This window comes from Rana temporaria, chromosome 6 (assembly GCF_905171775.1).
Source record: "Rana temporaria chromosome 6, aRanTem1.1, whole genome shotgun sequence".
NCBI lineage: Eukaryota > Metazoa > Chordata > Amphibia > Anura > Ranidae > Rana > Rana temporaria.
The window spans coordinates 214,517,830-214,542,434 of NC_053494.1; the positions used below are offsets into that span (position 1 = coordinate 214,517,830).

Below are 24,605 nucleotides of genomic sequence, written 5' to 3' on the forward strand. Positions count from 1 at the left end.
GCATGGATAGGGAGGACGGCACTGGTGTCAGGGGGGGGGGGTGGTGCCTCCTGCGCCCACAATGCACGGGTCATCAACGAATGGATTACTGAACAGATCTGGAAAAAATACACCAGCGCACCCCAAGATTCCTGAAGACTCCACTCGATCGCTCTGCTGGATCGTCTCTCGCCCTCTTTAGCACGCCAGTAACAAGACTTTGAATCCCGCCGGTTGTATTTTAGTGACATCCCTGTATGTTTCATTGTTGGTTCCAGTAAATGAACAGCTTGGGAAGTCAGGTAATAATTTCCCTTCAGGTGATACGTCTCGGCGTTGACAGCTTCCGTTTTGCTGGCAGAAGCCATCGGCACAGTTGGGACGTTGAGCAGCTGCTGCCGCAGTCCTGTCCGTTTATCTAATTCATAATTAAATCCGTATGCTATGTATTGTATTATATTGTATTGTATTATATTTGTAACGAAATGACCCGGGACAAACAGAGACTTTGGAAGGATGAGGGGTACTCCTGTGCCAGAAATGATATCCTAAATTACAGGACAGGGGACATTACTGATAGCTCATATTGCAGGAGATATTGCAAAGTGTTGGTTTATTCTATGACTCATCTCTCTGTGTAGACTGTTGACATGCTAATGGAGTCTGGTCCAGGATCTCTCATTATGTATGCTAAATACTGTTGTGTGTGTGGAATGGAACTTGTCAAGCTGTATGCGGAGACAGAACGTCTGTCTAAAGATGTGGATTGAGGGGGATTTATTGTGTGATTGTGTTTTTTCTGAATTCTGTTAATGAAGGAATGTGACGTCTCAGGTGCAGGTTAATGACTTATTGTCGGAGACGTAAAGTCGGGGGATAATTAACTCCTCTATGTAATTATCTAAAAGAATGTGATTGAAGCTCATCGTGTGATGTATGGGTGGGGTGTGGTTTTGTTCATGTGATTACTGTAACCTGTTGTACTGTATATAAGGCTGAAAGTTACCATTAAAAGTGTTCATACATTTTGAAGCAGAGAATAGAGCGGTCAGTCTCATTTTCTGGGGAATTGATATGGATTGTGCCCGCTGGTTTGTCTGTGTGTCAGATAAGCTGTCGTGGGTTGATGGAAGGTCGTAAACGGTGGTGACCGTTACAAGTGGTGGCAGCAGTGGGATGTTTCCATCGTCAAAAGGGCGGCTACAAGGACACAGGACAATGGAGACGCTGTATGAACGGCTGAAGCTCTCTTCCCTCAAGGACTTATTGGAGAGCCGGGGCAGATCGGCCTGCAATCGTAAGAGAAGGGACATTATTGCAGAGCTTGTCCAAATGGATAGAGCTGAAAGGCCAAGCGTAACAGAAAGGCCCAGCATAACAGACAGGACACCCGAGGAAGAGTTTTTTGACCGGGCTGTTAGACGTGGACTGGCACAGTATGGACCTAATCCTCCACCGAGGATCATAGACCGGGTTATATCGGCTGTGGATGCCACTTGGCTACAGCAAAGAGATGCTGCAGCAGCAGAAGTCACAGCAGCATCAACTGAAGAGAGGGGAGAGGTACAGATGCCAGTCACCATGGAAGTGGAGTTCCAGGGAGCCGGGGCAGTTGGCCCCTCTCCCCAGCAACAAGCTGTGGTGGTAAAGCTTTTACTCCCAGCTGAATCACTGGCGGCAGGGCAGGATGCTACTGGCTGCTGCACACAACTGCAGCTTGAGCTGATATCGGGGGATGGGACTGTGGTCTCCCCTCAAAGCGACACAGCGGAAGAGCTGGCAACAGAGTGTCACAAGCCTCTGCTCTCACTTAACGGAAGAGGGAGTTCCTGGGGCAGTGGATGGGACTTCAGTCTTCACTGACACAACCCCAGAAAATGGTGCGTCACCGAGACAGGAGGATGTCGGCTTTGCTTTGCAAGCATCAGGGGATTTTCTACCACCAGTGGATGGGACTTCAGTCTCCACTGTTATACCCCAGGGATGGGGGCCAGTTGGCCCAGATCCCCAACAACATGATGGACTGAGCCCAGTCACCCTGTCTTCTCTCCAGCGGCTCAAAGGACTCCAGGGAGAAGGGTCAGTCCAGGCCTCTCCCCAGCGGCAGGCAGGTTCTCTGAGAGAGGCAGAGGTTGGCGGGGTGAGTAGTGCTCTGTTTGGAGCAATTTATTTGGGGCACGGTATGGATACCAGCATTGAAGGACTGGTACTACTGACTAACTTCGGAGTCAACCCGTTCGGGGTTCCCTCCTGTGTCAGTCTCCCACCGAAAGGGGAGAGATGTAACGAAATGACCCGGGACAAACAGAGACTTTGAAAGGATGAGGGGTACTCCTGTGCCAGCGTCATTAATAACTCTTATGTCTAGGGTCACCTTATGTCCGATAGGGCCATAGGGTGACTGAGAAATTATATCCTAAATTACAGGACTGGGGACATTACTGATAGCTCATATTGCAGGAGATATTGCAAAGTGTTGGTTTATTCTATGACTCATCTCTCTGTGTAGACTGTTGACATGCTAATTGAGTCTGGTCCAGGATCTCTCATTATGTATGCTAAATACTGTTGTGTGTGTGGAATGGAACTTGTCAAGCTGTATGGGGAGACAGAACGTCTGTCTAAAGATGTGGATTGAGGGGGATTTATTGTGTGATGGTGTTTTGTTTGAATTATGTTAATGAAGGAATGTGACTTCTCAGGTGCAGTGATAATTATAGCCCTGCGCCGAGATGTCTGGAATGTTTAGCAATTAGCCATTTGAAGGTGTATTGAAGCCCCCCCAGGGTGTGAGGTGTGGGTGGAGAGTTTAATTGTTCCTTTCATACTTAAACTGTATATAAACTTGAGAGCTAACCATTAAAGTTGTCTTTCATTTGAAACCAGAACAGAGCTGTGTGTCTCGTGTCTGGGGGGAATTCTTATGGGTCGTGTTCGTTTGCCTGATTGTGGAGTGTCGATAAGCTGTCGTGGGTTGATGGAAGGTTGTAAACGGTGGTGACCGTTACAATATTGTATTGTATTGTACTGTATGCCTGGAGTAGGGTTGCCACCTTTTCTTCAAGTCAAAGCCAAACACTTTAGCTGCGCACAGCAATTTTTTTTGTAGTATAAATTATACATAGATTTTGCTATTAAATAACATTTCTAATAATATCAAGTTATTAACAAGAGTTCCCCATTACATCAGAGTCCACAGAGTTCCCCTTTTATATCTGAACTAGCAGAGTTGCCCTTTACATCAGAGTCCACAGAGTTCCCCTTTTACATCTGAATCCACAGAGTTCCCCTTTACATCAGAGTCCACAGAGTTCCCCTTTTACATCTGAATCCACAGAGTTCCCCTTTACATCAGAGTCCACAGAGTTCCCCTTTACATCTGAACTCGTAGAGTTCCCTTACACTGTAAGCAATGGGGCACTGCAGTTATACTGCCGGCAAACTTCGGTACTTAAAATTCCCAATAGGCGACGCTTAATTTTTTTTACTGGTTACATGTTTGAGTTACAGAGGAGGTCTAGGGCTAGAATTATTTCTCTCACTCTAACGTTTGTGGCAACACCTCACATGTGTGGTTTGAACACCATTTTCATATGTGGGCAGGGCTTACATATGCGTTCACTTCTGTGTGCGAGCAAAAATAAATAAATAAATTGATCACTTTTATTCCTATTACAAGGAATATAAACATTCCTTGTAATAGGAATATGACATCACAGGTCCTCTTTACAGTGAGATATGGGGGGGGGGGGGGTCAATAAGATCTCACCTCTAGGCTGGGAAGCCTAAAATAAAATAAAATTAAAAAACTATCACGGCTTCCCATCCGAGGCGTTTTTTTGAAAGCAGAGGCCGGGCGTGACGTCATAACATCGCGCCCGGCCTCCGACGGTCATAGAGACTCCGGTGACCACCTGGTCTGCTGGAAATCTCTATGATCAGCATCCGGGGCCGGCGGATTCATTCTCCGACTCTAGTTAGCAGCGGGAGGGGGGACGTCCCCTTTCGCTGCCCGTAAGAACAATCAAGCGGTGCAACAGCCGCTATGATCATTCTTATGGTGTAGGGAATCGCTGACTGAAAATGACGATATCTGAATGATGTCTATAGCTTCACCCATCATTCAGATATAGCCCCACAAATCCAGGACGTCATATGACGGCCTCTGGGTGCCAAGTGGTGAATAGCGGCTATCATCGATTTTTTAGCGGGACTGCAACACTGCGGCGGACAAATCGGAGACCTAACTGACACTTTTGATACTTTTTTTTGGAGACCAGTGACACTAATACAGTGATCAAAGCTTCAAAATAGGCACTGTCACTGTACTAATGACACTGGCTGGGAAGGGGTCTACATCAGGGGGCAATCAAAGGGTTAACTGTGTCCCTAGGGGGGTGCTTGCTAACTGTGTGGGGGAGGTGCTCTGACTGGGGGGGAAGACATAGATCTGTATTACTGAAAGCTGAAAATTGGCCTGGGCAGGAAGGGGGTGAAAGTGCCTGGGATTGAGGGGGTTAAAAAAGAAAAAATCTGTTATAGGGAGGGGAAGGAGGAGGAGGCAGACGAGAGCAACATTAAAAAAAAGGTGAGGGACCCCTTTTAGTTGATCAGTTCATTTCCCAAATTTTGGCATTGATTGATGGGTAACGCGGCGAGGCGGTCTACTCCCACCCGAGTCTCCAAATCACAGAGAGACTCTTCATGCCGGATGGAATAACTTTACAAGTTGGTTTTGTTTGGAGTTTTTTCTTCCTCCTTCGTTCCTCTCCTGAAGATCTTTCTATCCTGATGACCCGGGCCTCCTGCCAGGGCTCGGCGGTAGCGCGGTCGGCGGCGGTATTACGGATTCCGTTATCTCTCTGGAAGAGTTTATTTCCAGCAGCTCTGATAACTCCTGAGGAGGCGCTAAGCTGTTTATCAGCGGAGTGCAGGAGGGGGGAGGGGGGGAGAGTTGGGCGGCTGGTCTTTGTAGTGTGCCCTGGGAATGTGCGCGGTCCGGTACCAGCTTCAGATAAGGACCGTGTGACTTCCACTCCACAGGAACTGCTGGCAACACTCACCGCACGAAGGGTGGGAAGGGCGTGGACTACAACTCCCAGCAAGACTTATCAACCTGCTGAGGTCTTCACATTATATATACCTGTCTATAATATCTGACTTCCCTTCCTCACGATACAGTAAGATCGTGTTACTTGAAAGAGAAATATGGGAATTTTTTATTTTTTTTGGAATCATACTTACCTAGGTGGATGGGGCATCTGTCCCCCTGCCGGCTCTAAGGCTGAGAACTGAGCGATCAAACACCGCAGATGGCTCAGTTCTCAGGGCTCTCTGAGCAGGGAGCTGGTGACTGTCATTCAGGGACGCTAATAGAAATCATGCTGCCTCGGTACAGCCTACTTGACGGGGGCCCCCTTCAGCCCCGCCCCTTTGACCTCCTTCAGCTCCACCCCTGGCTCCACCCATGATACAGGAGATGGTCAGAGGCTGCAGACATGATACAAGAGATGGTCAGAGTTTACAGACATGATACAAGAGATGGTCAGAGGCTGCGGACATGATACAAGAGATGGTCAGAGGCTGCGGACATGATACAGGAGATGGTCAAAGGCTGCGGAGAAGATACAAGAGAGGGTCAGAGGCTGCAGACATGATACAGGAGATGGTCAGAAGCTGCGGACATGATACAGGAGATGGTCAGAGGCTGCGGACATGATACAAGAGATGGTCAGAGGCTGCGGACATGATACAGGAGATGGTCAGAGGCTGTGGACATGATACAGGAGATGGTCAGAGGCTGCGGACACGATACATGAGATGGTCAGAGGCTGCGGACATGATACAAGAGATAGTCAGAGGCTGCAGACATGATACAAGAGATGGTCAAAGGCTGAGGACATGATAAAAGAGATGGTCAGAGGCTGCGGACATGATACAGGAGATGGTCAGAGGCTGTGGACATGATACAGGAGATGGTCAGAGGCTGCGGACATGATACAGGAGATGGTCAGAGGCTGCAGACATGATACAGGAGATGGTCAGAGGCTGTGGACATGATACAGGAGATGGTCAGAGGCTGCAGACATGATACAGGAGATGGTCAGAGGCTGCGGACATGATACAGGAGATGGTCAGAGGCTGCAGAAATGATACATGAGATGGTCAGAGGCTGCAGACATGATACAAGAGATGGTCAGAGGCTGCGGACATGATACAAGAGATGGTCAGAGGCTGCGGACATGATAAAAGAGATGGTCAGAGGCTGCGGACATGATACAGGAGATGGTCAGAGGCTGCAGACATGATACAGGAGATGGTCAGAGGCTGCAGACATGATACAGGAGATGGTCAGAGGCTGCAGACATGATACAAGAGATGGTCAGAGGCTGCGGACATGATAAAAGAGATGGTCAGAGGCTGCAGACATGATACAGGAGATGGTCAGAGGCTGTGGACATGATACAGGAGATGGTCAGAGGCTGCAGACATGATACAGGAGATGGTCAGAGGCTGCGGACATGATACAGGAGATGGTCAGAGGCTGCAGAAATGATACATGAGATGGTCAGAGGCTGCAGACATGATACAAGAGATGGTCAGAGGCTGCAGACATGATAAAAGAGATGGTCAGAGACTGCGGACATGATACAGGAGATGGTCAGAGGCTGCAGACATGATACAGAAGATGGTCAGAGGCTGCAGACATGATACAAGAGATGGTCAGAGGCTGCGGACATGATAAAAGAGATGGTCAGAGGCTGCAGACATGATACAGGAGATGGTCAGAGGCTGCGGACATAATACAGGAGATGGTCAAAGGCTGCGGACATGATATAAGAGAGGGTCAAAGGCTGCGGACATGATATAAGAGAGGGTCAAAGGCTGGCGGACATGATACAAGAGATGGTCAGAGCGGTGATCAGTGTCGTGTCACACGTAGCCCATCCCCCCTACAGTTAGAACACATCCCTAGGATACATGTAACCCCTTCAGCGCCCCCTACTGGTTAACCCCTTCCCTGCCAGTGTCATTTACACAGTACCTAGTGCATTTTTATAGCACACTGGTCGCTGTATAAATGTGAATGGTCCCAAAATTGTGTCAAAAGTGTCCGATACGTCCGCCGCAATATCGCAGGCCTGACAAAAAAAAAACGCAGATTGCCGCTATTACTAGTAAAAAAAATAAAAATAAAAAAAATCATAAATCTATCCCCTATTTTTTAGGCGCTATAACTTTTGCGCAAACTAATCAATATACGCTTATTGCGATTTTTTTTTAACAAAAATATGTAAAAGAATACGTATCGGCCTAAACCGAGGGAATTTTTTTTTTCTTTTTAATTGGGATATTATTATAACAAAAAGTAAAAAATATTGGCCCAGATTCACGTAGAACCGGGCAAATCTGCGGCGGCGTAACGTATGACGTTTACGTTACGCCACCGCAAGTTTTTACGGGCAAGTGCTTGATTCGCAAAGCACTTGCCTGTAAAGTTGCGGCGGCGTAGCGTAAATTCCCCCGGCGCAAGCCCGCCTAATTCAAATGATCCGGGTAGGGGGCGTGGATCATTTAAATTAGGCGCGTTCCCGCGCCGAACGTACTGCGCATGCGCCGTCCCTAAAATTTTCCGACGTGCATTGCGGTAAATGACGTCGCAAGGACGTCATTGGTTTCGGCATGAGCGTAAATGGCGTCCATCGGCATTCACGGACGACTTACGCAAACGACGTAAAATTTTCAAATCGCGACGCGGGAACGACGCCCATACTTAAAGCGGTGGTTCACCCTAAATAACACAATTCTACCATTAAATCAAGCATACTAGCGTGAGCTACAGTATGCCTTTTTTTTTTTTTGTTGGCGCTGTACTCACTGTTTAATCCCATAATGAAGTTTCAGACTCCCCACGGGGAATGGGCGTTCCTATGCAGAGGGAAGATGATTGACGGCCGGCTATGGCGCGTCACGCTTCCCGAAAATAGCCAGAGTAGGTCTCGGCTCTTCACGGCGCTATACGGCGCCTGCGCACAGACTATGCGCAGGCGCCGTGAAGAGCCAAGTCCTATTTCGGCTATTTCCGGAGAAGCGTGACGCGCCATAGCCGGCCGTCAATCATCTTCCCTCTGCATAGGAACGCCCATTCCCCGCGGGGAGTCTGAAACTTCACTACGGGATTAAACTGTGAGTACGGCGCCAAAAAAAATAAATAAAGGCATACTGTAGCTCGCGCTAGTATGCTTGATGGCATGGTAGAAAAATATTTTTTTTTTTAGGGTGAACCCCCGCTTTAACATTGGCTGCGCCTCCTAACAGCAGGAGCAGCCTTACGCCGAAAAAACGTTAACGCAAACGACGTAAAAAAAACGAACGCCGAGCGTACGTACGTTTGTGAATCGGCGTATCTAGGAAATTAGCATATTCTACGCCGACAACAACGGAAGCGCCACCTAGCGGCCAAAGTTATATTTCACACAATTCTACGCCGCCGCAATTAAGTTACGTCGGTGGAGGAAGCCTATTTTTTTAGCGTAACTGCCTTTGTGTATCGGCGTAATGCTACGCGGGCGAGGAATTCAAATTACGGCGGCATATGTGGAGATACGCCGCCGCAAAAGGTACCTGAATCTACCCCATTGTGTTTTTTTTTTTAATTTTTTTTTTTTTTTTTTGTTTATAGCGCAAAAAATAAAAATTGCAGAGATGATCAAATACCACCAAAAGAAATCTCTATTTGTGGGAAAAAAAGTGATAAAAATATAATTTGGGTACAGTGTTGTATGACTGCGCAATTGTCATTCAAAATGCGTCAGCGCTGAAAGCTGAAAATTGGTCTGGGCACGAATGGGGTTTAAGTGCCCGGTAATGAAGTGGTTAAAATAAAAAAATTAATAAAAAAATTTAATAAATAAAAGTTTTGTGTTAGATAAAGTTTTCATTAATACAACAAATTCAGATACAAAGTCTCCACTTTCCTCGGCTTTGATAAGATGGGAGCAGAACCCCTCGGCAGACGTAATCGCTACTCTCTACATTCCGGGTGAAAAATGAAACCTTTGCGCCATTTGAAAAAAGCGATTTGAGAATTGGAGAAATTATTCTTCACAAACGAGGGTAATACTTTTCTGAAACCTTCTGCCAGGCAGGAGATCACATCGCCCTTCGCTGCCAATCACCCGTCACCCAGAGCGCCAGCCAAGGCAGTTTTATTTTTTATTTTTTTGTGAGTCAAAAAATTCCACTTTGTCGTGTTTTTGGCATTTTATTTGTTTAGCGGCAGTTTTTCCATTCTTCAGAAAGTGCATTATTTATTATTGTGTTTTTAATTATTTAACCGCTTTCTTGCCGGGCACTTATACCCCCCCCCCCTCCTGCCTAGGCCAATTTCAGGTTTCAGCGCTGTTACAGTACACTTCGAATGACAATTGCGCGGTCATACAACGCTGTACCCATATGACATTTCTATAATTTTTTTTCACACACATACAGCTTTCTTTTGGTGATATTTAATCACTGCTGTTTTTTTTTTTTTTGCTAAACAAACAAAGAAACATTGGAAAAAAAAAAAAAAAAAAAAAAATGAATCATGTTTCATAGTTTGTTATAACATTTTGCAAACAGGTAATTTTTCTCCTTCATTGATATGCGCTGATGAGGCGGCTCTGGTGGGCACTGATAGGGACAGATAAGGTGGCACTGATAGGCACAGATAAGATGGCATTTATGGGTGGCACTGATAGGTGTTACTGATAACTACCATAGATAGATGGTACTCATGGGCACTGATATGTGACACTGATGGGCACTGGTACTTGACAATGATGGGCACTGGTAGGTGAAACTGATGGGTAGCACTGATGGGGGGCACTAATGGGTGGCACTGATGGGGGAACATATGGCACTGATGGGCACTGATAGGTGGCACTAATGGGCACTGGTAGGTGACACTGATGGGCACTGATAATTGACACTAATAGTGGACTGATGGGCGGCACTGGTAGGTGACACTGCTAGGTGGCACTGTGTGCTCTGATGAGTGGCACTGATGGGTGGCACTGTGGGCTCTGATGGGTGGCACTGGTGGGTGACACTGTGGGCACTGATGGGTGGCACTGTGGGCAGAACTGTGGGTACTGATGGGTGGCACTGTGGGCACTAATAGGCGGCACTGTAGGCAGAACTGTGGGCACTGATGGGTGGCACTGTGGGCACTGGTGGGTGGCACTGTGGGCAGAACTTTGGGTACTTATGGGTGGCACTGTGGGCCCTGATGGGTGGCACTGTGGGCACTGTAGCCAGAACTGTGGGTGGTTATGGGTGGCACTGTGGGTGGTTATGGGTGGCACTGTGGGCACTGATAGGTGGCACTGTGGGCAGAACTGTGGGTACTGATGGATGGCAGTGTTGGCACTGTTGGGTGGCACTGTGGGCACTGATGGGTGGCACTGTAGGCAGAACTGTGAGTGGTGATGGGTGGCACTGTGGGCACTGATGGGTGGCACTGTGGGCACTGATAGGTGGCACTGTGGGCAGAACTTTGGGTACTTATGGGTGGCACTGTGGGCACTGATGGGTGGCACTGTAGGCAGAACTGTGAGTGGTGATGGGTGGCACTGTGGGCACTGATGGGTGGCACTGTGGGCACTGGTGGGTGGCACTGATAGGTGGCACTGTGGGCAGAACTGTGGGTACTGATGGGTGGCAGTGTTGGCACTGATGGATGGCACTGTGGGCACTGATAGGTGGCGCTGGTGGTCACTGGCAGGTAATGGTGAATGGCTATTTTTTTTCTGATCGCGTGAGGAGAAAAAATAGCCGATTACCGGCTCTGTTTACATCACATGATCAGCTGTCATTGGCTGACGGCTGATCACATGGTAAGGGGTCAGGTTCGATCCCTTACTCTGATCTGTGATCAGCCAAGTCTCATAGACTCGCTGACCACAGAGCGCGCCGCGCGTGCCCTGCAGGGAGGAGCGCAGGCCGATCGTGCACAGGAGGAGGTCCAGGGACGCCCTCCTGGCAATTCAGGTCGGTGCTGTAGCCGTCTTTTGGCAATAGCGCGGATCTGTAGTGGTTAATATATTTTTTCCTGTTTTTTTTCTCTCTATTGCTTTTCCTAACCCCTTCTCGCTAATTGTACACGGCCTCCTTGAAGCGGGTATTCAGGCATAAATTTGAGTTTTTTCTGCTGCATTAGCCCCACCCCAATCCGGTAACAACACACGGCACACTGACTGAAGCAACGGCCCTTATGTGCCATTGTTTCAGTTTGCCCCCAATGACATTGGCACATGCAGGGGACAGGGGATATCTCTCTGACATGCGGGGTAGCTACAGGTAAGCCTTAACTACTTGGCGCCCCGGCCATTGTACATTGACGGCTCTACAATGCTGGGAGGATGTCTATTGACGTCCTCCGGCCACTGGGGGGCACTCGAGCGTGTCTGTGTCCCTATGTCCCCCTTGTACATAGGGACACAGATCGGTCACCTACCCCAGTCAGTCCCCTCCCCCCACAGTTAGAATCACTAGTAGGGAACACATTTAACCCCTTCCTCGCCCCCTAGTGTTAACCCCTTCCCTGCCAGTCACATTCATACAGTAATCTGTGCATATTTATAGCACTGATTGCTGTATAAATGTAAATGGTCCCAAAAATGTGTCAGAAGTGTTTGATGTGTCCGCCATAAGGTCGCAGTCCCAATAAAAATCGCAGATCGCCGCCATTACTAGTAAAAAAAAAAAATATAAAAAAAAAAGTTCATAATCCTGTCCCCTATTTTGTAGACGCTATAACTTATGCGCAGCAAACCAATCAATATACGCTTATTGCGATTTTTTTTTTTTTTTTTACCAAAAATATGTAGAAGAATACGTATCGGCCTAAACTGAAAAAAATATATATTATTTAAAAAAAAAAATTGGGATATTTATTATAGCAAAAAGTAAAAAATATTTAGCCGGATTCAGTAAGACTTACGACGGCGTATCATACGCCGTCGTAAGTCCGAATGCGCGCAGTCGTATATTTAAGCGTATTCTGAAAACCAGATACGCTTAAATTTGGCTAAGATACGACCGACGTAAGTCTCCTACGCCGTCGTATCTTATGTGCATATTTACGCTGGCCGCTAGGGGGCGTGTACGTGTATTTACACGTCGAATATGTAAATGAGCAAGATACGCCGATTCACGAACGTACGTACGCCCGTTGCAGTAAGATACAACGTTTACGTAAGACATACGCCGGCGTAAAGATAAACCACCAAAAAGATGGCGCAGCCCATGCAAGGTATGGATGACGGAACAGCCGTCGTATTTTATGTCGTTTGCGTAAGCGTACGTGAATGGGGCTGGGCATAGGTTAAGTTCACGTCGAAAGCATTGAGCCTTCGTCGTGACGTAGGGAGTATTTGCGACGTGATTCTGAGCATGTGCGCGCATGCACCGTACGAACGGCCCTCATTTACATGGGGTCACGGGTAATTTAAATGTAGCCCGCCCACTACATGCCTACTTTGAATTAGGCGGGGTTACGCCGGGCCATTTGCGCTACGCCAAAGTAACTTAGGGAGCAAGTGCTTTGTGAATACTGTACTTGCCTCTCTGTGTTACGTCGGCGTAGTGCAAATGGGATGCGCTACGCCGGCATAAAGATACGCCGCCATACGTGAATCTGGCTAATTGTGTTTTTTTTCTAAATTGTCGGTCTTTTTTTGTTTATAGCGCAAAAAATAAAGACCGCAGAGGTGATCAAATACCACCAAAAGAAAGCTCTATTTGTGGGGGAAAAAAAGACGTCAATTGTTTGGGAGCCACGCCGCACGACCGCGCAATTGTCAGTTAACCTCCCTGGCGGTATGATTCTGTCTGGAATTACGTACCAAAAGCGGTACAATTATTTTGCAAGGAAATTTGGCGTTTTATACTGTAGGCCTGTAATTTTTAGAAATAACTCACTTAAATCTGACCAAGCAAGAGTCTAGTAGGCATCCCGGGTATGATATTTTTTTAAAAAACAAAATTATAAATTATAATATAATAAATAATTATAAATAATTATAACAAATAATAATATAATTATAATAAAAATTATTCAATAATGTAATCAAATCAAAATCACTGATATTTGCTCAGTTGCAGAATTGTCGCTGTCATTACTTTTATTTTTTTATGACGAATTTCCCCACAAATCGCTATCGCACATTTCTGCAAGTGATTATAATTTATTATCGCTGTTTTCTAGCTGCTCTAAAACCATTTTTGACATAAAGGGACACTTTTGGACAATCTACAGTTTGCAGGCAGAAATGACATTTTTTATTATATAAAAGTACATGTAGGACACTGGGCAGACCACTAGGGACAAGGGGGGGGGTGTATTTTTTACATACAGTACTGTAATCTATAAGATTACAGTATACTGTGTGTATTGTGTTTGTTTACTTTTTTGAATTTGGCGCCGTTCTCCGCTCCCGTGCGTCGTAACGTCGCAGGGAACGGAGATCGGCGGCACACGGGGAGACTGTGAATCGAGCGAGGAGGTCCCGCTCGCTCACACAGCGGGGTGGCATCGCTGGATCCAGGGACAAGGTGAGTAACTTGCCTGTGGATCCAGCAAAAGGTAAGCCGCGCCGCTGCACACTCTGCACGTCCACCCCGAGCGTGACTCGGGGATACCGATCTTAGCATTGAGAACCAACCCCAAGTCACGCTCGGGTTTACCGCCAGGGAGGTTAAAGCGACGCAGTGCCGAAAGCTGAAATTTGGCCGGGCAGGAAGGGGGTGTAAGGAAGTGGTTATTATTGGCTTACATGAGAGTTTACAGCCACTTTAATGTTTTTATTACTATAAGACATATAAAATGATTCTCCGCTTTCCCTCTGGCCGTCCTGTTTTGATGCGACAGGAGCAAAACCCCTCGGCCGACTTAATGGCCACATTCGAGGTGAAAAATGAAACCTTACGCCATTTAAAAACGTATTTGAGAATTAGGAAAATTCTATTTCGCTAAAGCTGTCTGCCAGATAGGAGTTCACGCCGCCTCGCGCTGCCAATCACCTGTCACCCTCAGCACAAGCCCAAGTCACACATTTCAAGCAGCTGTTTTTCCGCGTGTCGGAAAATAACGCTCTGTCGTATTTTTTGCCACTTTGTGAGGGGCGTCCTCTATACTCTACCTGACAGCAATTTACTTTTTCGTACTTTAGAAAGCACATTATTATTGTTTTATTTTATTTACTTTTTTTTTTTTAACCACTTCAGCCCCGGACCGTTTGGCTGGCCAAAGACCAGAGCACTTTTTTTGCGATTCGGCACTGCGTCGTTTTAACTGACAATTGCGCGGTCGTGCGACGTGGCTCCCAAACAAAATTTACGTCATTTTTTTCCCCAACAAATAGAGCTTTCTTTTGGTGGTATTTGATCACCTCTGCGGTTTTTATTTTTTTGCGCTATAAACAAAAATAGAGCAACAATTTTGAAAAAAAAATGCAATATTTTTGACTTTTTTCTATAATAAATATCCCTCAAAAATATATAAAAAAAAAAATTTCCTCAGTTTAGGCCGATACGTATTCTTCTACATATTTTTGGTAAAAAAAAAAAAAATCGTAATAAGCGTTTATTGATTGGTTTGCGCAAAAGAGTTATAGGGCCAGATCCACATACATGTAGATCGGCGCAGCGTATCAGAGATACACTACGCCGCCGTACATTACCTGGCGCATTTTTGAATCCTCAGCGAGTTCGCGCCGTAAGTTACGGAGGCGTAGTGTATTTCTGGCGGCGGATTTGAAATTGGGCGGGTTGGGGGCGGGTTTCATTTAAATGAAGCGCGTCCCCTCGCCGAATGAAATGCACATGCATCGTCCGGAAATTTCCCAACGTGCATTGCGCTAAATGACGTCGCTAGGACGTAATTTTTTTAACTTAGACGTGAGTTACGTCCATCCCTATTCACGGACGTATAAAAAAAAAATATTCAAATTTAGACGCGGGAACGACGGCCATACTTAACATGGCAAGTCTATCTATACGCCGAAAAATACCAGCTTTAACTATACACCAGAAAAAGCCGACTAGAGACGACGTTAGAAAATGCGACGGCCGCGCGTACGTTCGTGGATCGTCGTAAATCGCTAATTTGCATACCCGACACGCCAAAGTATTGCATCTTAGATCCGAAGGCGTACGAAGACGTACGCCTGTCGGCTCTAACCCAGAAGCCGTCGTATCTTGGTTTGAGGATTCAAAACAAAGATACGAAGGAATTTCGAGGGAATTTGAAAGTACGCCGGCGTACTTCGTCTGTGGATCTGGCCCATAGCGTCTACAAAATAGGGGATAGTTTTATGGCATTTTTATAAAAAAAAAATTTTTTTTTTACTAGTAATGGCGACGATCAGCAATTTTTTATGGCGGACACATCGGATACTTTTGATGCCATTTTGGGACCATTGTCATTGATACAGCGATCAGTGCTATAAAAATGCACTGATTTCTGTGTAAATGGCACTGGCAGTGAAGGGGTTAACCGGTAGGGGGCGCTGAAGGGGTTAAGAGTGTCCTAGGGATGTGTTCTAACTGTAGGAGGGATGGGCTGTGTGTGACACGACACTTATCACCGCTCCTGATTACAGGGAGCTGTGATCAGTGTCCTGTCACTAGGAAGAATGGGGAAATGCCTTGTTTACATCAGCATTTCCCCGTTCTCCCGCTCCGTGAGACGATCGCGGGTATCCCAGCGGACATCGAGTCTGTGGGACCTGCGGTCGGACTCACGGGGAGAGCGGCGGGCACACGCCCACAATGCCGCATCTTAAAGGGGACGTACAGGTACGTCCATCTGCCCAGCCGTGTCATTGTGTCGACGTATATAGGTGTGCGCTGGTCCTTAAGTGGTTAATCCATATTTATTTTCTTCTGTTGCTATTCCTTAGGACCCTGAACTATTTATCATGTATAAAGCCTCGTGCACAAGATCGGATTTTCCGACGGGAATTGTGATCAGGGGAGGGCTGGCAGCCTTAGGCCTGTGGGGCAAGTCCAGTCAAGTGGCCCATAGAGCGTGGAAAAGTGATGGATCGAGGAAAACAGCTTAAGATTTTTCATGATCACAAGAGTCCGCACAGAGCCTCCCCTTACTTCAGAATCCGCACAGAGGCCCCACTTACATCAGAGTCCGTACAGAGGCCCCCCTTACATCAGAGTCCACACAGAGCCTCCCCTTACATCAGAATCCGCACAGAGGCCCCCCTTACATCAGAGTCCGCACAGAGCCTCCCCTTACATCAGAGTCCGCACAGAGCCTCCCCTTACATCAGAATCCGCACAGAGGCGCCCCCCTTACATCAGAGTCTGCACAGAGGCCCCCCTTACATCAGAGTAATCACAGAGCCTCCCCCTTACATCAGAGACCTCACAGAGCCTCCCCTTACATCAGAGTCCGCACAGAGCCTCCCCTTACATCAGAGCCCACACAGAGCCTCCCCTTACATCAGAGTCCGCACAGACCCCATATACATCAGAATCCGCACAGACCCCATATACATCAGATCTGATGTAAGGGGTGTTCTGTGAAACTTGATTTAGGGGTGCATGCTGTGGACTATTGTGTAAAGAGGGTATCTGCTCACCAAAGCCTGCCCCCCCTCCCCTTTAACAAAGTCCACAGAGCACCCCTTTTTATACACTGGGAGGCAGGAGAGACTAGAGAGAGTGAGCTTACCAGGATGGAGGCTGAGCCACAGGCAGGCTGTCTGATACTTTTTTTCGGTTCAAACTTCCTGTCCAGTGCCCACACATACCCAGGGAGTGTGGGCAGGGCAGACTCAGAAAGAGGAGGAGCAGATGAGCTCTATCTCTCCTCGTGTATGTGCAGAGAGAGAAGAGGATGTCAGTGCTGGTGTGCGCTGAGGCTGAGCTATGTGTCAGGCCCCGTACACACGACAGAGGAACTCGACGTGCTTGGCACGTCGAGTTCCTCGTCGAGTTTTGGGATGAAGCCGCCGAGGAGCTCAGCGGGCCGCCTTCTCCCATAGAACAACGAGAACAACGAGAAAATAGAGAACATGTTCTCTATTTTCTCGTCGAGTTCCTCGGCGGCTCCATCGAGCCAAAACTGTACAGACGACAGAGTTTCTCGGCAGAATCCGGGTTTTGACCGAGTTTCTCAGTGAATTCTGCCGAGAAACTCTGTCGTGTGTACGAGGCCTGAGACGAGACATAGCTCAGCTCTGCAGCCATCTACCTCGGAGCTGACACCGGCACGGCTGCACAGTGGGAGGGGAGCAGCGGCCGTGACCTGTGTTAACAGAGCTCCAGCAGGCAAAAACAGCATTTGGTAGCGGCGGCCAGTGGCTGTGCATAGTGTCACCGGCCCGGGGGGAGATTTCCACCCTGCCCCCCCTGCCAGCCCTCCCCTGAATTGTGTGATGGCAGGATGTTGTCAGATAATCCCACCGATTGTACACTCCATCGGACAATTGTTGTCGTATTTTCTGACAACAAATGTGGGATAGCATGCTTTAACCACTAGCCGACCAGCCAGTTATACGGCGGCAGGTAGGCTCGGCTGCGCGAGATCACGTAATGTGCTGATAATCCCCCTGTCAGAGGAGCAGCCGATCGGCTCTCCTCTACTCGCGTCTGATAGATAACCGGCTCTTCTTGTTTACATCGTGATCAGCCGTGATTGGACACGGCTGATCACGTGGTAAAGAGTCTCCTAGGGGGATTGTCATCTGGGAGGTCGCCCAGATGATTGATGTCTGTTACCCACGGCGGATAAGGCCCCGCCCCCGTATTGCGTAGGCGCTCACGAGTTACCGGAAGCTTTCGGAAACCCCGTAACTCGTGAGCGCCTACGCAATACAGGGCCTTATCCGCTGGGGGGAACAGCCGTCAATCATCTGGGCGACCTCCCAGATGACAATCCCTCTAGGCATAGAAACGCCTACTCCCGCGGGGAGAAGTAGAGTGAAAAAATGGATTACAAGGTACGTACAGCATAAAAAAAAAACGAATTGCGGACAGTACTTGTTACGAATATAAAGGAGATATACATGCTATTAGGGTGAACCCCCGCTTTAAGCGACGCAGTGCCGAATCGCAAAAAGTAGCCCGGTCTTTCACCACCAAAATGGTCCGGGGCTGAAGCGGTTAAACAGCTTTTCGTTAATTCGAATATTTCCGAATGAATGAATTTGTTGAATTTCGTCGCAAAACGAAATCGGAACAGAACAAATTGAATTGCACATGTCTAATGCTCCCCTCCTCTCCCCAATCCGGCGCTGCCCCCATCAATATTGCCGGGAATTACCGGCTGTCAAAATTACAGGCAGGAATGGGTTTGTGGTTATAAGTTGCTGGGTACTTATAGGATTGGAAGTATGCCTGCAAAAAACATTTAGGGTATCTGTATCTTGTAATACATGGAAATCAGAGGGGGAAACCACAACGGGAGACCCAGAATAGTGATATTCCTTGACGTTTCGGTCTACCTGCAGACTACGGGGGACTGGAGCAGCCAGGGCCGTTTGAAGGAATTTGGGGGCCCCAAGCAAAATGGACATGGAGGCCCCCCAAGCCCACCCCCCCCCCACACGCACGCAAAGCCTACAGGAACCACACCATAGCGATACAGTTTAAGCTCCCCCTCCCGTGTCCTTCTTACTCCCCTCCCCCCATGTTCTTTTTACTCCCCCCCCCCCGTACCGCGCGGCAGGAGATTCAGTTTCCTGTTCCCGGCTGGACTGACAGGAAGTGAGCATTCATAGCTAGATTCAGGTACAATGGTGCAAACTTGCGGCGGCGTAGCTTAGCGTGTTTAGGCTACGCCGCCGTAAGTTAGCTAGGCAAGTAATGATTCTCAAAGTACTTGCCTGCTATGTTACGGCGGCGTAGCCTAAAGCGGGCGGGCGTAAGGGCGTCTAATTCAAATGTGTTTGAGGGGACGTGTTTTATGTTAATGAGGCTTGACCTCAGGTTTTTTACGCTTTTTTATTACTGCGCATGCGCCGGGCGCCTACATTTCCCAGTGTGCATTGCGGCTAAGTACGCCGCATGGGCCTATTGATTTTGACGTGGACGTAAACAACGTAAATCCCGATTCACGGACGACGTAAAAAAATCGAATTTCGACGCGGGAACGGCGGGCATACTTGACATTACTATTCCACTAGGGCTTAGCTCTAACTTTACGCGGCCTATCTCTTACGCAAACGGCGTAAAAGTACGTTCGTGAATCGGCGTATCTCCTCATTTACATATTCTACGCCGACCGCAATGGAAGCGCCACCTAGCGGCCATCCGAAAAATTGCAATCTAAGATAGGACGGCGCAAGCCGTTGTATCTTAGATATGTTTAAGCGTATCTCTGTTTGAGCATACACTTAAACATAGGTCGGCGTAGATTCTGAGTTAGGTCGACTTATCTACTGATAAGCCGTCCTAACTCTTACTGAATCTACCTATACGCTCCCCCTCCCTGTGTCCTTCTTACTCCCCTCCCCCCATGTTCTTTTTACTCCCCCCCCCCCCACCGTACCGCGCGGCAGGAGATTCAGTTTCCTGTTCCCGGCCGGACTGACAGGAAGTGAGCACTTCCTGTCAGTCCGGACGGGAACAGGAAACTGAATCTCCTGTACTGCGGTACGGTGGGGGGGGGGGGGGGGGGGAGTAAAAAGAACATGGGGGGAGTAAAAAAAACATAGGGAGGGGGCACTCAGGAGGCTGCAGCATTTATAGGAAGCGCGGCAAGGGCCCTGCTTGGGGCCCCAGGCCAGTTCGGGGCCCCAAGCAATTGCTTGGTTTGCTTGCCTTGTCGCAACGGGCCTGGGAGCAGCGCACAGAGGCGCAGGCAGCAGGACAGGTGAGCATTCTTTTTCTTCTTTGTTGGTTCCCTTTAAGAGGTTGGACTCTCCTCTCAGCAGAAAGTGCGTTGTGTTCCCCCCCCCCCCCGCGTCACCTCTCAGCTGAATCAGCCGTTTACAAACCGCAAAACGTTCGTCCTGTAGCTCCAGGTGTAAGGAATTAAAACAAAATAAATAATCAGCATTTTCCACCTGCTGTGAGGTTGTGTTGCATTATTTATCTATTTCTGTTTATTCATGGCCATCCGGGTACAATGTGTATGTGAATGGAAAGCCTGAGAGCAAATACGTATGTCATCAACGCCAAACGGATGTCTATTGAAATGCGTAAAGAGGACCTGTCACCAGGCTAGTCATTCCAAAAACAATCTTCCAATAGGATTTTAGATTTGCATCTAACCACTTCACCCCCTGGAAAGGATTTCCCCCCGCGTTCAAGACCGGGCCATTTTTTGCGATTCGGCACTGCGTCGCTTTAACTGACAATTGCGCGGTCGTGCGACGTTGTACCCAAACAAATCCCCGTAGAGAATGATCGTCTGTTCCTAGTGATCAGGAACAGCGATCTCTCTCCTCCTCCAGTCAGCCCCACCCCCCCACAGTTAGAAACACCTCCCTAGGGAACACATTTAACCCCTTGATCGCCCCCTAGTGTTAACCCCTTCCCTGCCAGTGTCATTTATACAGTAATCAGTTCCTTTTTTTTTTTTTAGCCCTGATCACTGTAATAATGTCACAGGTCCTCAAATGAATGTCCGCCGCAATGTCGTAGTTCTGCTGAAAACTCGCAGATCGCCACTAATTACCAGTAAAAACAATAAATAAATGTCCAAATATCTATCCCCTATTTTGTAGACGCAAGAACGTTTGCGATACGGCACTGCGTCACTTTAAGGCTGCATTCACACCTAGGCGACAAGTAACGCCGAGTACGCGGCGTATTTTGCCGCAATTTCGTTTACTTTTTTTTATTTATTTTTTTTACAAAGAATTAAACATTGCTGTCTATGGCCGAACGCCAATGCCGCCTGAAAAAAATGGTCCGGGACTTGTTTTTAGGCGGCAGGCGTACGGCGTTTCGGCGTTCGGCGTGAGATGTGAACCATCTCATAGACAGCAATGGAAATTCGCCCCTCCAGCGTATCGAGCGTCGGGCGTCGGGCGTTTTGTCGCCAAGGTGTGAATGGAGCCTAACTGACAATTGCGCGGTCGTGCGACGTTGTACCCAAACAAAATTTACGTTCTTTTTTCCTCACAAATAGAGCGTTCTTTTGGTGGTATTTGGTCATCTCTGTAGTTTTTATTTTTTGCATTATAAACAAAAAAAGACCGACAATTTTGAAAAAAATATATATTTTTTAAATTTCTGCTATAATACATATCCAAAAAAAATTATTTATTCATCAGTTTAGGCCAATATGTATTCTACATATTTTTGGTAAAAACTGATGAATACATTTTTTTTTTTACATTTTTGGATATGTATTATAGTAGAAATAATTTTTTCTTTTTTTTTTACATTGTCGGTTTATTTTTTGTGTATAGCTCAAAAAATAAAAACCGCATAGGTGATCAAATACCACCAAAAGAAAGCTTTATTTGTGGGGGGAAAAAAGGACGTCAATTTTACGGACGTCAGATAAAGTGACGCAGTGCCGTATCGCAAACGTTATTGCGTCTACAAAATAGGGGACAGATATTCGGACATTTATTTATTGTTTTTACTGGTAATTCGTGGCGATCTGCGAGTTTTCAGCAGAACTACGACATTGCGGCGGACAAATCTGACCCCCAAATTACATTATTACAGTGATCAGTGCTAAAAAAAATGAACTGATTACTGTATAAATGACACTGGCAGGGAAGGGGTTAACACCAGGGGGCGATCAAGGGGTTAAATGTGTTCCCTAGTGAGGTGTTTCTAACTGTGGGGTGGAGGGGACTGACTGGAAGAGGAGAGAGATCGCTGTTCCTGATCTCTAGGAACAGACGATCATTCTCTACGGGGATCTGTTTGTTTACATTGACATGTTACACACGATTCGAAATTCCGACAGCAAAAGTCTAGCGTGACCTTTCCGACCGTGTATAGGCTCCATCTGACTTTTGCTGTCGGAATTTCCGCTGGTTCTCAATTTTTCCGACGGAAAAAAATCCTATCAGAAAATACGATCATCTGTAGCAATTCAGACGTGCAAAATTCTGCCGCGTGCTCGGAAACAATTCGGAGTTTTTCCGTCGGAAATTAGAAAAAAAAACTCTGGGGTAGATTCAGGTAAAAGCGCGCACTGATACGGCGGCGCAGCGTATCGTCTTTACGCTACGCCGCCGTAAATTACAGGAGCAAGCGCTGTATTCACGAAGCACTTGCTCCGTAAGTTGCGGCGGCGTAGCGTAAAAGGGGCCGGCGTAAGCGTGCGTAATTCAAATGATCCGGTAGGGGGTGTGGATCATTTAAATTAGGCGCGTTCCCGAGCCGAACGTACTGCGCATGCGCCGTCCCTAAAATTTCCCGACGTGCATTGCGGTAACTGACGTCGCAAGGACGTCATTGGTTTCGACGTGAACGTAAATGGCGTCCAGCGCCATTCATGGATGACTTACGCAAACAACGTAAAATTTTCAAATCGCGACGCGGGAACGACGTCCATACTTAACATTGGCTGCGCCTCCTAATAGCAAGAGCAACGTTACGACGAAAACGAGTTACGCAAGCGACGAAAAAAACTATCGCCAGGCGCACATACGTTTGTGAATCGGCGTAAGTATGTAATTTGCATTCTCTACGCTGACAACTACGGAAGCGCCACCTAGCGGCCAGCGTGAGAATGCACTCTAAGATACGACGGTGTAAGAGACTTATGCCAGTCGTATCTTAGGCTAATGTCGGCGTATCGAGCTTTCTGAATACAGAAAATAGATACGCCGGCGCAGCTTTGAATTTACGCGGCGTATCTATGGATACGCCGGCGTAAATCGTTCCTGAATCTACACCATTGTCATGTTATGCCCCCGTACCCACAATCAGAAATTCCGACAGCAAAAGTCTGATGTGAGCTTCCAACCGTGTATAGGCTCCATCGGACTTTTGCTGTCGGAATTTCCGCCGGTTCTCAATTTTTCCGACGGAAAAAAATCCTATCAGAAAATATGATCGTCTGTAGCAATTCAGACGTGCAAAATTCCGACGCATGCTCGGAAACAATTTGGAGTTTTTTCCGTCGGAAAAAAAACTCTCTTTTTTTCCAGACAGAAAAAAATTCTATTGGAAATTCCGTTTGTCTGTATGGAACTCCGACGGAGAAAAAAAACAACGCATGCTCGGAAACAATTCAACGCATCCTCGGAAGCATTAAACCTAATTTTCTCGCCTCGTCGTAGTGTTGTACGTCACCGCGTTCTTGACGGAGGAAGGTTTCCGAGAACTTTTGTGTGACCGTGTGTATGCAAGCCAAGCTTCAGCGGAATTCCGACGGAAAAAACAACCAAGGTTTTTCCGAGGGAAAATCCGATCGTGTGTATGGGGGCATTCGTTGACTCAATGGTGGCAAGAAGGAATGTTCGGCTGAATGACCTTTCAGAATTTCCATACAAACGTTTTAATAAAAATCTAACCGTGTATGGCCAGCTTCAGACAGTCATTCATTTTTGGAAAATATGGGGCAGATTCTCGTACAGCCGCGCAAAATTGTTTACGTTTACGTTACGCCTCAGCAACTTACACGGGCAAGTGCTGTATTCTCAAAGCACTTGCTCCGTAAGTTGCGGCGGCGTAGCGTAAATCACCCGGCGGAATTCAAATTCGACGGGTAGGGGGCGTGTATCATTTAAATTAAGCGCGTCCCCGCGCCGAACGAACTGCGCATGCGCCGTCCGTAAAATATCCCAGTGTGCATTGCTCCAAATGACGTCGCAAGGGCGTCATTGGTTTCGACGTGAACGTAAATGACGTCCAGCCCCATTCACGGACGACTTACGCAAACGACGTAACTTTTTCAAATTTCGACACAGGAACGACGGCCATACTTATCATTGGCTGCGCCTCATATAGCAGGGACAACTTTACGCCGCGAAAAGCCTAACGTAAACGTTGTAATTTTACTGCGTCGGCCGAGCGTACGTTCGGGAATTCGCGTATCTAGCTAATTTGCAAACTCGACGCGGAATTAGACGGAAGCGCCACCTAGCGGTCAAAAAAAAATTGCAGTTAAGATCCGACGGCGTAGGAGACTTACGCCTGTCGGATCTAATGGATATCTATGCGTAACTGATTCTAAGAATCAGTCGCATAGATACGACGGCTCAACGCAGAGATACAATGGCGTATCTGAAGATACGCCGTCGTACAGTATCTCGGTTGAGAATCTGGGCCTATGTTTTTCTCTGCAACATTACAACACCAAAAGTTATTCTTAAGTTTCTATATTTTTCAGGAAGTTTTTTTGTTGTATCCGCCGTCGCGATTCTGGTGGGTGTCGTATGTTTGTAATAAAAGTTCTAATATTGACTCTGTGTTCTCGTGTCGTTGCAGCTGTGGAACATTCCAGAAGTGGAACAGATGTCGCGGTGATCGCAAGTAAGTCTGTCCTGAAAATAACGCGGAACGCACAACCAGATGTCAGGAAACTCGAAAAACTGACGGATTTATCTCCCTTCCAATATTAATCTGCAGGAGGGTTCAAAACACACCGAGGCTGAAAAATGTCAGATTTGTAATCTGTACACAGGCCCAGATTCTCAAAGGGC

General features: G+C 47.3%; 1 protein-coding gene across 1 annotated transcript in view; it reads left to right on the forward strand.

The window, feature by feature from the left end:
- LOC120944251 (glycophorin-C-like) overlaps positions 1-24,605 on the forward strand; it is a 39,928-nt gene that overhangs the window by 10,534 nt on the left and 4,789 nt on the right. The window contains exon 2 of the mRNA XM_040358235.1: positions 24,391-24,435. Within this exon, the coding sequence (XP_040214169.1) occupies positions 24,391-24,435 (45 nt within the window). The remainder of the gene's footprint in view (positions 1-24,390; positions 24,436-24,605) is intronic.